This window comes from Suncus etruscus, chromosome 9 (assembly GCF_024139225.1).
Source record: "Suncus etruscus isolate mSunEtr1 chromosome 9, mSunEtr1.pri.cur, whole genome shotgun sequence".
In the NCBI taxonomy this organism is placed as follows: Eukaryota; Metazoa; Chordata; class Mammalia; order Eulipotyphla; family Soricidae; genus Suncus; species Suncus etruscus.
In genome coordinates, this window is record NC_064856.1 from 14,085,916 (window position 1) to 14,100,526 (window position 14,611).

Consider the following 14,611-nt stretch of genomic DNA (forward strand, 5'->3'; position numbering starts at 1 on the left):
TTAAAAGAAAGTGTTGTGTATGTAAACATTTTAATGGGATTATTATGTTACTGACTGTAGCATATGAAAAAGTTTCCATAAGATGATTCTTGGAATTGTATATAAAAGTGTTTCCTTAGGATTGTTCTGTGACTTTTGCCCCACCTAACCCTTCCAGGTGGGGCGCTGTGGAGTTGGGAATAAATAGCTTGAGGGACAGGAGTGAGGGGTCCTTCTGTGAAAAGCTGCTGGCTGCAGGAGGATTCTCTGGCTCTCCTTGCCCAATCTTTTAAACCCTATCGTTCTTGTCTGTGTGGATTATTATTTGCTGCGGATAAATATTACCAAGGTCTTCCCCCGAAAGGGGACAAGGGGATGGGAAGTAATTTCTCATTCTGGGGACTGTTCTTGGATTCACAAATACCCAGCAAAGTTAACAGCGAAGAAACATTGCAACTGACCCTACCCTGATCGGTGATTGTGCCCTTCCCTAGGGTGTGACCTGGCATTCTGCTCCCACCCTAGGGTGGTACCTGATTCTGCTCCCACCATTGAGTGGTATTTGTTCCCACCATTGGGTGGTGCCTGATTCTGGGGCATAAAAGCAAGGGTCTGTGGAAGGCCAGGGGCTTTTTGGCTGGAACGGATGCTGAGGCTTTGGTCTTCAGTCTTGTCCTCTGAATAAAGCTAATATTTTCACAAACCTGACTGTCTGCTAGCCTTTACCCACCGCTTCACCTCAGAATTGCTGGCTGAACAGGGTGGCAGATGCGTGCTCCAAGCTGGAGGGGAAAGACCTCATCCTCCATCCCTCCATCAGTCAACCCCATCTAGGGCTGACTAGCAACAGAAAGTACTTAAGGGACCAGAGTGATAATGATAGTATAGTGGGTAAGGTACTTACTTTACATGAGGCCTCCCAGATCCCCAGCACCTCAAATGGCCCCCCAAGCACCACCAGAAGTGATCCCTGAGTACAGAACAGAAGCCCTGAGCACTACCTCCTGTGTATGGTTCAAAAACCAAAGGCAGAGAGAAGAGAGAAAGCAGTTAAAAGGACAAGGCCGAGGCCAGAGCAGTGGCACAAGCAGTAAGGTGTCTGCCTTGCCTGCGCTAGCCTAGGATGGACCATGATTCAATCCCCCGGTTGCCCATATGGTCCCCCAAACCAGGAGAGATTTCTGAGCGCATAGCCAGAAATAACCCCTGAGCCTCACTGGGTGTGGCCCAAAAACCTAAAAAAAAAAAAAAAGAATAAGGCCTTCTAGCAGCTCAACTCCTTTTGGAGAGGGGGCCAGAGAAAGAGGGAGACTCCTGGCTGAGCCACCACCCAGTCCTAGGTCACAATGACCCCCCACTCACACACCCTAGACCTGGAATGGCTGAGGGGAATGTGAGGAGGTGAGGAGGGGGTGGGGGAGGGATCATTCTCCAGGAGCTCAGTTCCCTGCTCCCTGAGCTTCCCCACTGGGGTTATTCACCTACTACCCCAGCACCCCTTACTCCTGTCAGGGCCACTCCCTCCATGGCCCAGATCTCTTTCTTCAAGCCACAGGCCCTTGTATATCCTCTCCAGGGCCCTCTCAGGGGCCATGGTACTGGGGAGGGTTCAGGCAGTCCTGGGACTCCATACATGTTCTCCCGGGGCCCCAGCCCAGGTCAGCTTCTGGACAGTGTCCTTGGGCTGGGAGCACTGGGCCTGACCACTTGGGTCATCCTCTCCACGGCCTGCCCGGCTTTGCTGTTGCTGCTGCTTCTAGTCAGCTTCCTGGCCTTTGACCTACTCCACAGGTAAGTGGAGCCTGACATTGAGCAAGAAGGGTGAGAAGTCGTTGCCTTCTAATGTGTGGCTGCCACCCATCTCTCCGCAGGCCTGCAGGTCCCACAGAGCCTCTGCACCTACTTGCCACAGGCCAAAGTCAGGGGGCCGGTGAAGGCCCGAGGGAACGGGAGGCGCTCCTCCTGCCCACGGGAGCCATCCCAAGGCAGATCCGCTTACAGGATGCGCTGCTCATGCTGCTCTTGGGCCTTGGGCTGCTCCTGGGAGCCCACGGGATGCCCTTGGCCCTGCTCGGCCTAGCCTTCTGTCTTCACCCTTGGGCATGAGGGTCCTGGAGAAACACCATGCACAAGACGGAACTAATGGAATAACAGGCTCTGCTGTTTCCATGGGCCTTCTCTCTCTTCTCCATTCAGCGCTAGGTGGGAGACAGGCCCCCCCCCCCCCCCGCCCACTCACCCCTGTCTGAGTCCAAACCTCAGGTTCTGAGACTGAGGGTAACCACCAGAGGTGAGTGAGATGCAGGGCAGGAGATGGGAGTTGACACACTGCGTACTGAAGTGGCCCTTCTCTGAGGCCTGGAGAAAGACAGTCTAGGACAGCTTGCGAGAGAGGGACAGGATTGACTGGACATTAAATGGCAGGGAAAGGGCTCAGGAAATGGGAAACAGGCAGGGCTGGCCTCAAGCTGGCCAGGGCAGTTCCACAGAGGCTCCCTGGCTCCCTACCAGCCTGGCAATGCAAGGCTCTGAGCTCAGGGGGGTTTCAAGCAGGCCAGTTCCTCTCTTAGCTGAACCCCACCCCAGCCCGGGTCACAATGGGGCTCCTCGGGGAGGGTGGGGGTGAGTGAGAACGGGGGCTCGGTTCTGACTATTAGGCTGTCCTGAGGGCTCACTACCACTACAGGAGACAACATGACTTAGGTGGCCCTGCCCGAGGTAAGAAAACCTAGGCCCCCTTCCCAGGCTGAGACCCTTCCCCTCCCCTGCACTCCTCACCTGCCCTGGGGTCTCGGGAGCTCCAGGGTAGCTCCTGCAGCTAGCCTGACACTCTCCCCAGGTGCACCCACCGTGATGCAGCCGACTCGCGTGGAGACAGATGCCATCGGGGCTGGTGGGTCTGGCGAAGGGCCACAGAGGGCTGTGCCCTGGTCCATCTGGGTCACGAGGCAGGACTGGGTACGCTGGTGCTCCTGCCATATGCCCCGGAGCTGGAGTCAGTGGTGGAGCACCTCGTGCTGGAGGCAGCCGCTGCAGCGCATACTGTGGGGGCTGGAGGGGGTCCTCTACCTGCTGCTGGCACTCATGCTGTGCCACGCGCTCTTCACCACGGGCTCCCACCTGCTGAGCTCCCTATGGCCTGTGATGGCCGCCGTGTGGCTCCACCTGCTGCCAGCCGTCCTGCTGTTGATGCTCAGTGCCATCCCAGCCCTCCTCTTTGCAGCTTCCTTCCTGCTTCTCTTCTCCACCCTGCTGAGCCTCGTGGGTCTCCTCACCTCCATGTCCCATCAAGGTCACGCTCTGGAGTTGGACCAATAGAAGGGCAACCCCATCCCTCTGCCTGTGTCTGTTGAGCCCTGGCCAGAGGACTGAACCCTGTGGGAGCGGGCACAAAGTAGTAGGCAGGCCTCATAGCCTGTCACAACACTGGTTGGGACATGTGTGATATTGCCAGTGGCAAGGGAAACACTGGCCTTGACTGCCAGATACCCTCCCTCAAGCTAATGCTTTGGGACTTGGTAGAAGGGGCCAGACGCACAAAGAAGATGGGGGAACTGTGCAGAAAGCTTAGCCAGGATGGAGCTTGGTGATGCTTCCAAGCTCCTATTAGCAATAAGTAGCCCATTATTTCTTGCAACTGTTCAGCTGTTTTACTTTGACCTTGATTACCTGGAATGGCCACCACCCCTTACGCCCCTGGGTCTAGAAAGCACCCATGAGACAGAGCAGGTAGGAGAGACTACTGAGACAGGCAGGAGAGGGCTGGCCAGAAGTGCTAGTAGCACCTTAAATTCCCAGACCTTCCTCTCTAGACCATCTCCTTTCTCAGTCCCCATTCCATTCGTGGAGTAAGGTAACGAACAAGATTCCCAGGGAGTTTCTCCTGTTTGAGTCTCTCAAGATTTGCTATGGAAAAGCAAAGAACAAGAAATCCCCATTTTGTCCATCTGCACAATATGTGGCCCTGGTCAAGGATTCTTTTAAGCCTGGTGTTTAGTGGTTCCCTACCCTAGCATGGAGTTGTAAGTCAAAGGCAGTGCCTCTCTGTGTGAATTTTTTTACAAAGACCAAAACTCTAAGTTATTTGCTTGAACTCTTAAGAATATTCTAGAGGCTCAAAAGGTCTTTCGAGCACAAAGGATTAAGAGGATAGGCTACTTTCCAGGACTTCAGAGAAGTGCTGGGTCATGGATACATGGGTGGATGGGTGTGGACAAGCTCTAAAAGACTGTGTGCTATGAAATCTCAAAAGGAGCAGATATGAAACTTATTGTGAAATGCTTGAAGGTCACGCTCGGGGTCAACAGATGCTTTCAAAGCTCTGTGAGTGGGAGATTGGTAAAAGTAGAGGCTCTGGCTTTTTATCTGGTCTGGTCTTGTGCCAGGGCTGGAACTGTGGGCTTCAAACATGCACATTCTACCATTGGATCATGCCCCCATCCCTGCCTTTCCTCCCACTCCCCAGACCTCAAACCCCAGGGCTTTTAAAAATGGATCTAGCCAAATGCTCCTGGCAACAGCAGGTCCTTGGAAGGTGACATCCTTTGATGCCCAACATTCTGAACCAGAAGTCAGACCTTTCCATCTGACCCCCACAATTCCTGACACTCCGTGGTCCTATGGAACTTTAACATTCTGTTTTTATGAAGCACTATACCCAAAGTCCCTCTTCCTTGCCATCTAAATACTCAAGTACTGGAGACCAGAGCCTAGAACCCTAGATCAGTTTTTGCCAAGACCCATCTCTTGCCTATTTTTATTTTGTTTTGGTTTTGGGCCATACCCAGTGATGCTATGTGCTCAGAAATTGCTCCTGGCTTGGCGGACCATATGGGACTCAGGGGATCAAACCTCAGTCCATCCTAGGTTAGCATGTGTAAGGCAAACACTCTCCAACTTGTGCCACCACTCCAGGCCCCTTTTGCCTATTCTTTGGTTAGACTGCTTCAACATTGTGCTGCAAACTCCGGGCACTAGTCTTGTTTCCTTGTAATTCTTTCCTTCTATGTCTTCCTAAAGGATGATTTGGTCCAGGGGGAGAGACATGAAGGTGACACAGCCTTGTGGTTAGCCTTTGCTTTGGGAAATGAGTCAAGACTGGTTTGAATCCTGCAATAGCTCCTTTCTAGCTCCATGGCTCAGCTCCCTGGCGAAATGTAAAAGGCCTTGGTGAAAACTGTTACCCAGCCTGGAATTTCATTTCCTCTGGGAAGCCTTGCTGACCTGAGGCCTATGCAGGGTGACTATGGGTGAAGTTCCTAGAATAACCTCTCACATGAGTTGCAGTTCTGCCTGATTTTCCCATTTTAGAGATGAGGGGAGAGTTACTTGCTGGGGCAAGACCAGGTTTGTCTAGCCCACGCTCAAGGTGGGGGAGGCACTGGAGAAAAATACCATGTTAAAGAAGACCTGTGGCGTTGCAGTACTTTTTTTTTTTCCATACCAGGCAAAGCTTACTCCTGGCTCTACTCAGGAATTACCTCTGGCAGGGCTCAAGGAACCATACATGGTGTTGGGATTGAACCTGGGTTGGAAGCCTGCAAGGCAGGTGCACTTTACCTGCAATAGAGATTAGATTAGTTGTTCTAATCTCTCTAGACACCCCCCCACACACACAGACAGACACCAGTTGTTGCCTGAATAAAGCCTGGATTACAGCCTAGGGTTCCATCAGTGTGCTGGTGACCAAGGACTTGGGTCATTCCTATTAAGTGGGGAGAGAAGATTTGGTCCCAGACTGGATAAACTGGGAGGAGTGGAGGGTATAATGGAGTCAACAACAAGAACAGGGCCCGGAGAGATAGCACAGCGGCGTTTGCCTTGCAAGCAGCCAATCCAGGACCAAAGGTGGTTGGTTCGAATCCCGGTGTCCCATATGGTCCCCCGTGCCTGCCAAGAGCTATTTCTGAGCAGACAGCCAAGAGTAACCCTGAGCACTGCTGGGTGTGGCCCAAAAACCAAAAGAATGTGTGGAGGAGCTGGAGAGATTATCAGGGGTCTTCAAACGTTTTAAACTGGTCTTTAAGCCAGTTCACTATCCTTCAGACAGTCGGAGGGTTTTAACATGAAGAACATTTAAAATGAAGAACAAGTAAAGTTAAATCAACAAACTTACCATTATTTCGATGGGAACTATAGGCCTGCTTTCAGGAGGGCCGTAGTTTGAAGACCCCTGCCTGAGACTGAGAGAAGTCAAAAACAGGGAGAAGAAGAGTCAGAGTGTGTGGTGCACATCCTACACATGCACAATGTGGCCCTGGACAAGTTGCTGCTAAGCAAGACAGGCAGCAGCAGCAGCAGCAGCAGCAGCAGCAAAAACACCCAGCGGGCCGCCTATGGCCCGTTAGTTTGAGAACCCCTGGGTTAGATCAATTCACCTTTATCCCGCAATGCAAAAGGAATTCTCAGAGCCACCCAGGGGTGCGGAATCACAGGTTGCATTGGGGACCATGCAAGGGATGGTTGTGCTCAGGTCTCCAGAGCTACTCCTAGTTGTCTAGGAGAGGGAGTGTGGAGGCAGGCTGGACCAAGAGTCTATAAGAGTTCCCCCAAAGCATGTGTTCTCATTCCTTAACCACATCCCCACTCCCATAACCAGCATCTATGAGATTGTTTGGCGGTTCTCACAGGGTATTGCACAGACTCCAATACCCACCACTGGAGAATGGTCTGGTTGAGTTAGGCTATGACTAAGGGCACAGCGAGTGGGGGAAGGGAGCCAGGTCAGCCCAATCAGTCATACTGAGTGGGGTGACAGATGTCACTGCCAAATTACCCTCACCTCCGAGCACCCGAACAAGATTCCGCAGGCGATACAGGCATATACTACTGTTTGAAAATCACTGTGCAAAGAGGATGTTTTTGAGAACGGTGCTTGCACTGTTGCTGTTGGGAGAGAGATGGGAAAGGTTAAACAAGATAGATGAGCTCTATGGAGGGGAACCAGCAGCTAGAATGGGGGAGGGAAAAGGTGGAAACCAAGTGGATTAATCCTAAAATTCCAGAGTTGGGAAATAAATTAAGAGAAAGAGTATAAGTCCTTTATACACATTTAAAATGTGTGTACCAGCAAAAGAAGATCCATTTTTGGTTTTGTTTTGCAAAGGCACATCAAAACAAATGATACAGGGCAGATGTGTATTTGCCTCGCACATCTTTCAGGCCGCCTACCAAGAGGTTTTTATCCTGGCAAATGGACCTCTAAGCCCAGCCAGGAGTGATTCCTGAGCACAGACAAGGCCAGGAGCAAGCATTGAACATTGCTGACATGGCCCAAGATTTAAAACAATAAATTATGTTTTGTTTTTGTTTTGGGGCCACACCCGGCAGTGCTCAGGGGTTACTCCTGGCTACCTGCTCAGAAACCGCCCCTGGCAGGCACTGGGAACCATATGGAACTCAGGGATTCAAACCAACCACCTTAGGTCCTGGGTTGGCTGCTTGCAAGGCAAACGCTGCTGTGCTCTCTCTCCGGCCCCTAAAACAATAAATTAAAACCAACACAGTAGAATGGTTCTGGGGGCAGGAAATGAGAGGGAGTGCAAGAGATCAGAGGGAATGAAGGGAAGGACTTTGAGGTTGGGAGAAAAAAATTCTCTTGAACCTAGTGTGAGCAATCCCTCAAACCTCTGCTCAGAGGTTTTGTTTGCTTGTTTGAGGGCCACATTTGGTGATACTCAGGGGTTCCTCCTGGCTCTGAGCTCAGGAATCCTGATGGGGTGCAGGGACCATATGGGATGCCTAGGATTAAACCCGAGTCGGGGTGTGTGTGTGTGTGTGTGTGTGTGTGTGTGTGTGTGTGTGTGTGTGTGTGTGTGTGTGTGTGTTTTAAAATGCAAAGCCTAGGGGCCAGAGAGATTGCATGGAGGTAAGGCGTGTTTGCATTGCATGCAGAAGGTCAGTGGTTCAAACCCAGCATCCCATATGGTCCCCCGAGCCTGCCAGGACAGATTTCTGAGCATAGAGCCAGGAGTAATCCCTAAGCGCTGCCGGGTGTGACCCAAAAACCAAAATAAGTAAATAAAAAATAAATAAAATGCAAAGCCTAAAGTGCTGTACAAACTTTTCGGGCCCCAGTTCAGGTGTGTGTGTGTGTGTGTGTGTGTGTGTGTGTGTGTGTGTGTGTCAGGTGTGTGTGTCAGGTGTGTGTGTGTGTGTGTGTGTGTGTGTGTTTTAAAATGCAAAGCCTAAAGTTCTGTACAAACCTTTCGGGCCCAGGTGTGGAGAGAGTACAATGGATAGGGCTTGCCTTGCTTGCTAACCTGACATCCCCAGAGCACAATCAGGAGTACTGCCTGAGTGCAGAGTAGGAGTAACCCCTAAACATCACCGGGTGTGACCCCAAAACCAAAATGAAAAAAAAAAAAGGCAAGACCTTGCAATGAATGAAAATCCAAGAGGGAGAGAACCATCCTTATAATCCGAGTGTCCACAGTTCCCCGAGGTGGGCCTGGACCTTTGCCCACTGGGGGACGGAGTTTCTAGAAAAACAAAGGGGTTGGGGGGTCCTGAGAACATGCCGAGGACTTCTCTGCACCCCCCAGGAGAAGTGCCTGGGCTGCGCAGGGTTGGAGGCCTCGGCCGCGGTAAGAGACCTGCAGGCCGGGGGACATCGCCGGACCACGGAGGCGGCTGCGCGCGGGAACCGGAGGCCCCCTGCGGGAAAAGGTGCGGGGGCGCACCCCCAGAATCGGGAATCTGCGGACTCGGTGTCGGGGAGCGCCCCCTGCTGGACACTCGCCGCTCCGGCAGCTGCAAGTCAGATTCGGCTTGGGCAGAGGAAGCAGCAGGGATGGATCAAAAAGGCCTGAAACTTTGGGGGACAGAGGAAGATGGAGAGCCCTGGTGCAATTACCTTCCAGCCTCCTGGGATTAAAGCTGTCCATTGTTTTGTTTTGCTTTTGTTTTGGCACACTCGGGAGCGCTCTGGGGTTACTCCTAGCAATGTGCTTGCTTAGAAATTATTCCTGGCAGGTTCGGGGACTATATGGGATGCTGGGGAGCGAACCTGAGCCGGCCACATGCAAGCAAAAGCCTTACCCGCTGTGCTAGAGCTGTCCTTTGTAAGGTACTTCTGCATCTGGAAGTGAACAACACTGAACAGATTTTTTTTTAATCACCATAGATCTTCCAGATTTAATCCTTTCTTCCCTCAGAGGATGCATTTCTAATCTTTCAAATATTTTTTAGCTTAAAAATTAAAATTTAGGGGCCGGAGAGATAGCATGGAGGTAAGGCGTTTGCCTTTCATGCAGAAGGTCATCGGTTCGAATCCCGGGCGTCCCATATGGTCCCCCGTGCCTGCCAGGAGCAATTTCTGAGCACGGAGCCAGGAATAACCCCTGAGCACTGCCGGGTGTGACCCAAAAACCACAAAAAAAAAAAAAAAAAATTAAAATTTAGGGCCCGGAGAGATAGCACAGCGGCGTTTGCCTTGCAAGCAGCCGATCCAGGACCAAAGGTGGTTGGTTCGAATCCCGGTGTCCCATTTGGTCCCCCGTGCCTGCCAGGAGCTATTTCTGAGCAGACAGCCAGGAGTAACCCCTGAGCACTGCCGGGTGTGGCCCAAAAAAACAAAAATAAATAAATAAATAAATAAAAATTAAAAAAAAAATGCAAGCCCTTGGAGCTGGAGAAATAGTACAACAGGTTGGATGACCTGGATTTCATCCCCAGCACAGTATATGGTGTATGGTCTGGTCCCCTGTATTCTTCCTGGAGTAATCCTTGAATGTAGAGCCAGGTTTAAGCCCTGAGGACCATCAGGGCTGGCTGAAAATCCAGAACCAGGGCCCGGAGAGATAGCACAGCGGTGTTTGCCTTGCAAGCAGCCAATCCAGGACCAAAGGTGGTTGGTTCGAATCCCAGTGTCCCATATGGTCCCCCATGCCTGCCAGGAGCTATTTCTGAGCATGGAGCCAGGAGTAACCCCTGAGCACTGCCGGGTGTGGCCCAAAAAAACAAAAATAAATAAATAAATAAATAAATAAAAATTAAAAAAAAATGCAAGCCCTTGGAGCTGGAGAAATAGTACAACAGGTTGGATGACCTGGATTTCATCCCCAGCACAGTATATGGTGTATGGTCTGGTCCCCTGTATTCTTCCTGGAGTAATCCTTGAATGTAGAGCCAGGTTTAAGCCCTGAGGACCATCAGGGCTGGCTGAAAATCCAGAACCAGGGCCCGGAGAGATAGCACAGCGGTGTTTGCCTTGCAAGCAGCCAATCCAGGACCAAAGGTGGTTGGTTCGAATCCCAGTGTCCCATATGGTCCCCCATGCCTGCCAGGAGCTATTTCTGAGCAGACAGCCAGGAGTAACCCCTGAGCACCGCTGGGTGTGGCCCAAAAACCAAAAAAAAAAAAAGAAAAAAAAAAAGAAAATCCAGAACCAAAAACAAAACATTTGCAATTCTATGGATCACACTCAGGGCTTTACACATGCAAAGTAGTTGCTAAACCACTAAGCTAAACCCTGACTCCCTCCAAATTTTGTTTAATTGAGAATTGAACTTGCATACCTGTAAAATGTCTCTAACAGGCCAGTTCAATCCCCCTTACCAAATACGGTTAAGTGGATCCCCCAGAAATAATCCCTGAGTACAGCCAGAGGTAGCCCAGCCCAATGTAACATATTTGGAACTTGTGAAGTCCCCTAAACTGAAAGAAAAAGCACCAAATGTGTTTGTTTCCCCTATAGTACTAAGGATAGAGTGCCCTATGTATCTCTCTGGCTCTCATGTGTTCATCTTTTAACTACATAGGTAAATTGGGATTTCCAGATAGTCCCATTGCTGCTCAGAGGCAACTTGATCCAAAATTAAAAGGGGAAAAAATATATATGTTTATTTTTTTGGTTTTGAGTCACACCTGGTAGTGTTCAGGAGTTACTCCTGGCTCTACGCTCAGAAGTCGCTCCTAGCAGACTCAGGGTACCATATGGGATGTTCGGATTCGAACCAGGGTCCCTCCTGTGTTGGCCACATGCAAGGCAAAATGTCTTACCGCTGTGCTTTCGCTCCAGCCCAGGAAATTTTTTTTATAGAAGTTTTTTTGGGGTAGAGTGATAGCACAGCAGTAGGGCATTTGCCTTGCATGCAGTTGACCAGGGTTCACTCCCAGCATCCCATATAGTCCCTTGAGCCTGCCAGGAGTGATTTCTGAACACAGAGCCAGGAGTAGCCCCTGAGCACTTCGGGCATGACCCCAAAACAAAACAAACAAAAAAATAAAACATTTTTTTAGTGAAAGATTTATTTTTTTTCCATATTCTAAAAATTTAAACATCATGGCTACAAGGTTGCTCACAATACATTTTTTTTTTACAGATAAAGTTGTTCATGACTGAGTTACAGTCATACAATGTACAACAGCCTTCTCCAGTGCACATTTCCAGCTACCAAAGTCCCCAGTTTCCCTTTCACCCTTCCCTATGCTCTCTCCCCTTCCTGTTTCTGGGGCATACATTTCTCTCTTTCTCTCTCTCTTTCTCTTTTCTCCTCTCTCTCTTTCTCTCTGTGTGTGTGTGTCTCTCTCTGTCTCTCTCTCTCTCTTTCTCTCTCTCTTTGTCTGTCTCTTTTCTCTCTCTGGTTTTTGGGTCACACATGGTGATGCTGAGAGGTTACTCCTGGCTATGTGCTCAGAAATTGCTCCTGGCGATTGATTTGCATCTCCCTGATGATTAGCGATGTAGAACATTTTTTCATGTGTCTTAAAAGGAAATTTTTTAAAAAGTTGTAGAGGTCATAGAGCACATTACTTGAATAAGTGAGCACTGCCATCAGAGGCACTACACAGCAAGCACCACAACCAAGTAGGTGTGTAAATTAAATCTTAGGGGCAAGGCAATGGGGAAGATGGAACTGCATCTGATTTTCCACCACTTAACTTACATAACTATATAAAGGCCAGAGAGAATAACATCATTCTGTTAATATGGTGAACTACAAGCTAAGATGCTTGCCTTTCATGTGGCTAACTTTGGTTTGAACTCCAGTACTGCATATGGTCCCAGTCCCCTGAGCACCATCAGGAGTGATCCCTAAGCACAGAGTTAAGAGTAAGCTCTCAGCATTGCTGGGAATGATCCAAAATATAAAATATGGGGCCAGACCAATAGTGCAGTGGTAAGGCATTTGCCTTGCACGTGCCTGACCCAGGACTGACCTTGGATTCGATCCCCAGCATTTCATATGGTCCCCAGGAGGGATTTTTGAGTGCATAGTCAGGAGTAACCCCTGAGCATTACTGGGTGTGGACCAAAAACAAAATAAAAACAAAACCCCAAATATAAAATATATCAAAATAATAATTATGTATATTGAGGGCCAGACAGATAATAGAAGGACTAAGACACTTGCCTTGCAAGCATCTGACCCAAGATTGATCCCTAGCACCATATGTGGTCCCCAAAGCTCCACGAAGAATGATCTTAAGCAGAGTCAGGAGTAACCTCTAAGCACAATTGGATGTAGCCCCCAAACAAAAGAGAATTATGCAAATTATTGTAGATTTTGGGTCATTATCCCAGTAAGGAAATTCTTTTTCATTCCTAGTTTCTTAGCAGCTTTATCATGAATGGTTGCTAAATGATAAAACTTTTTTTTCTGCATCTCCTTCCAACATCTATTTGCTTATTTTAGGAGCCAGGGATGTGGCTCAGTAGTAAACACATGCTTTGCATTCAGAAGATCTAGGTTCAATTCACACACATAAACACACACGAACAATTTGGCTAGTCTACATTATCCTGTTAATAATTTAACATTTTTGTTTGTACTTATTTTGCAGTGCCAGGATCAAACCCAGAGCTCCACACACCATGGTTCTGCCACTGAGCTTCCTAAATTACAGGGCTTCAAACTACATTTTTAGAGCCCCCCCCCATGAACTTACCTCCTTTTTGTTGCTGTTTCAAAGACCAGGGTCACACCTGTGTTGGTTGTGGTGCTTGAATATACCTCATTGTGGGTATGTAGAGATCACACATATGGTGCTAGATAAATGCTTCAGGAATTGTACTCTTATGAGAAGTGGTGTCAATATTCAAACTCTTCAGCAAGGCTGGGACCTTACTACTAAGCCCTGGTTCCTTAGGTGTCTTTTTATATTAAAACTTCTTGTAAACACAACATTCTAGTTTTCTGTTACTTGGCCTGAATTTTATGCCCATGATATGCAAGTAAAATGCAGAGCACAAGGACTTTTCATGCACAAGTGTGGCCAGTGCAATGAGGTAACCACCATCACCCAGATGAAGACACAAACCTTTTCTATCATCCCAAAAAGCTCCTCCTTATCCTTTTGCAGTCAATATCTCCACCAAAGGTAACCACTATAGATGCATCTATTCTTTAAATCATTCAGAACAAAGTCATATGAAATGAATTTTAGCGTCTTTCTTGGTTACATTTGTGAGATCTTTCATGATTACAGCTACCGGAAGTTTGTTCTTCTTTATTAAAAAGAAGGAAACAATTTATTCAACCTCTTAATGATAGACATTTGGGCTAACTTCCAAGTTTCAGCCACTATGAACAAAGCTTCTGAATACTCTTAGACAGGAGTTTGGCTAGATAGAAGTAATAAGTGTTTGCTTAACCAAGCTCACCAAGATGATCCATGGCAGGAGAACAAGGAGGTTTATTCATCAGTGGACTGAGTCCAGACAGCAAGAGATTAGTGGTTTCACAGGCCATTTTATAGGGCATTTCTACAAGGTCATCTTTCTGATTCATGCTCAGTATTAGCCACTAGCATTGTGGCTATCAAGGATAAAGAACAGCAAGAATATTGGAGCAACAGTATAATAAGAACACCATAAGATAAGGAGTACACCATTGTTACTATGAGGGAAGTTCAGCCCAGCCAAGGACATTAGGGGAGTACAAGCACATCATGGTATCTTATCAGTATGGCAACAGGGAGTTTCTAAAATCAGCAATTTCTAGGCTTGGATGGAACAGGAAACTCATCCAAAGTACAGATAGGGTGGACCTCTTTAAAAATTTTTAAAACTTTCCACCCACTAATAAAATCATCTCTTTTTTTTGCGGGGAGGGGGTATTTTTGGGTCATACCTGGCAACGCTCAGGGGTTTCTCCTGGCTTTGCACTCAGAAATTGCTCCTGGCAGGCTCTGGGGACCATATGGGATGCCGGGACTCAAGCTACTGCCCTTCCTCAATCAGCTGCGTTCAAGGCAAATGCCCTACCACTGTGCTATCTCTCTGGCCCCATAAAATTATCTCTTATGAGCACGTTATAAATCAATTATAAAAACAAAAGCTATATCATAAATTTCCACCATAACAGAAGCATGTATTTCCTTTGAAGTGAAATTGTTGGGTCATAGAGTATGTAAATATTCCACTTTGGTAAATGTAGCCTAAGTAGGGCCCGGAGAGATACCACAGTGGTGTTTGCCTTGCAAGCAGCTGATCCAGAACCAAAGGTGGTTGGTTCGAATTCCGGTGTCCCATATGGTCCTCCCTGCAGACAGCCAGGAGTAAGCCCTGAGCACCGCCGGGTGTGGCCCCAAAACCAAAAACCAAAAAAAAAAAAAAAAAATGTAGCCTAAGTAATTTCCAATGATTTGAGTATTTTTTCAATCTATTTCAGAGCATGAGGCTTCTGCT

The 14,611-nt window shown here is 48.4% G+C and overlaps 2 protein-coding genes across 2 annotated transcripts; both read left to right on the plus strand.

The window, feature by feature from the left end:
• The first annotated feature begins 1,504 nt into the window (after positions 1-1,504).
• C9H20orf141 (chromosome 9 C20orf141 homolog) lies at positions 1,505-2,085 on the plus strand. The gene is made up of 2 exons (XM_049779404.1): positions 1,505-1,770; positions 1,851-2,085. Exons 1-2 carry the CDS (start codon positions 1,505-1,507, stop codon positions 2,083-2,085), a joined length of 501 nt encoding a protein of 166 aa, XP_049635361.1.
• A 491-nt stretch (positions 2,086-2,576) lies between these two features.
• Positions 2,577-3,297, plus strand: TMEM239 (transmembrane protein 239). The gene is made up of 2 exons (XM_049780012.1): positions 2,577-2,601; positions 2,798-3,297. The coding sequence occupies exons 1-2, from the start codon at positions 2,577-2,579 to the stop codon at positions 3,295-3,297; spliced, it is 525 nt and encodes a 174-aa protein (XP_049635969.1).
• The last annotated feature ends 11,314 nt before the right edge of the window (positions 3,298-14,611 follow it).

Bases quoted from the DNA above. Each gene is read 5' to 3' on its own strand.
- TMEM239 (XM_049780012.1), top strand. From the start codon at position 2,577: ATGGGGCTCCTCGGGGAGGGTGGGG. The intron at 2,602-2,797 runs GTGAGTGAGAAC...TAGCTCCTGCAG, and splicing joins GCTCCTCGGGGAGGGTGGGG to CTAGCCTGACACTCTCCCCA.
- C9H20orf141 (XM_049779404.1), top strand. From the start codon at position 1,505: ATGGCCCAGATCTCTTTCTTCAAGCCACAGGCCCTTGTATATCCTCTC. The intron at 1,771-1,850 runs GTAAGTGGAGCC...ATCTCTCCGCAG, and splicing joins GCCTTTGACCTACTCCACAG to GCCTGCAGGTCCCACAGAGC.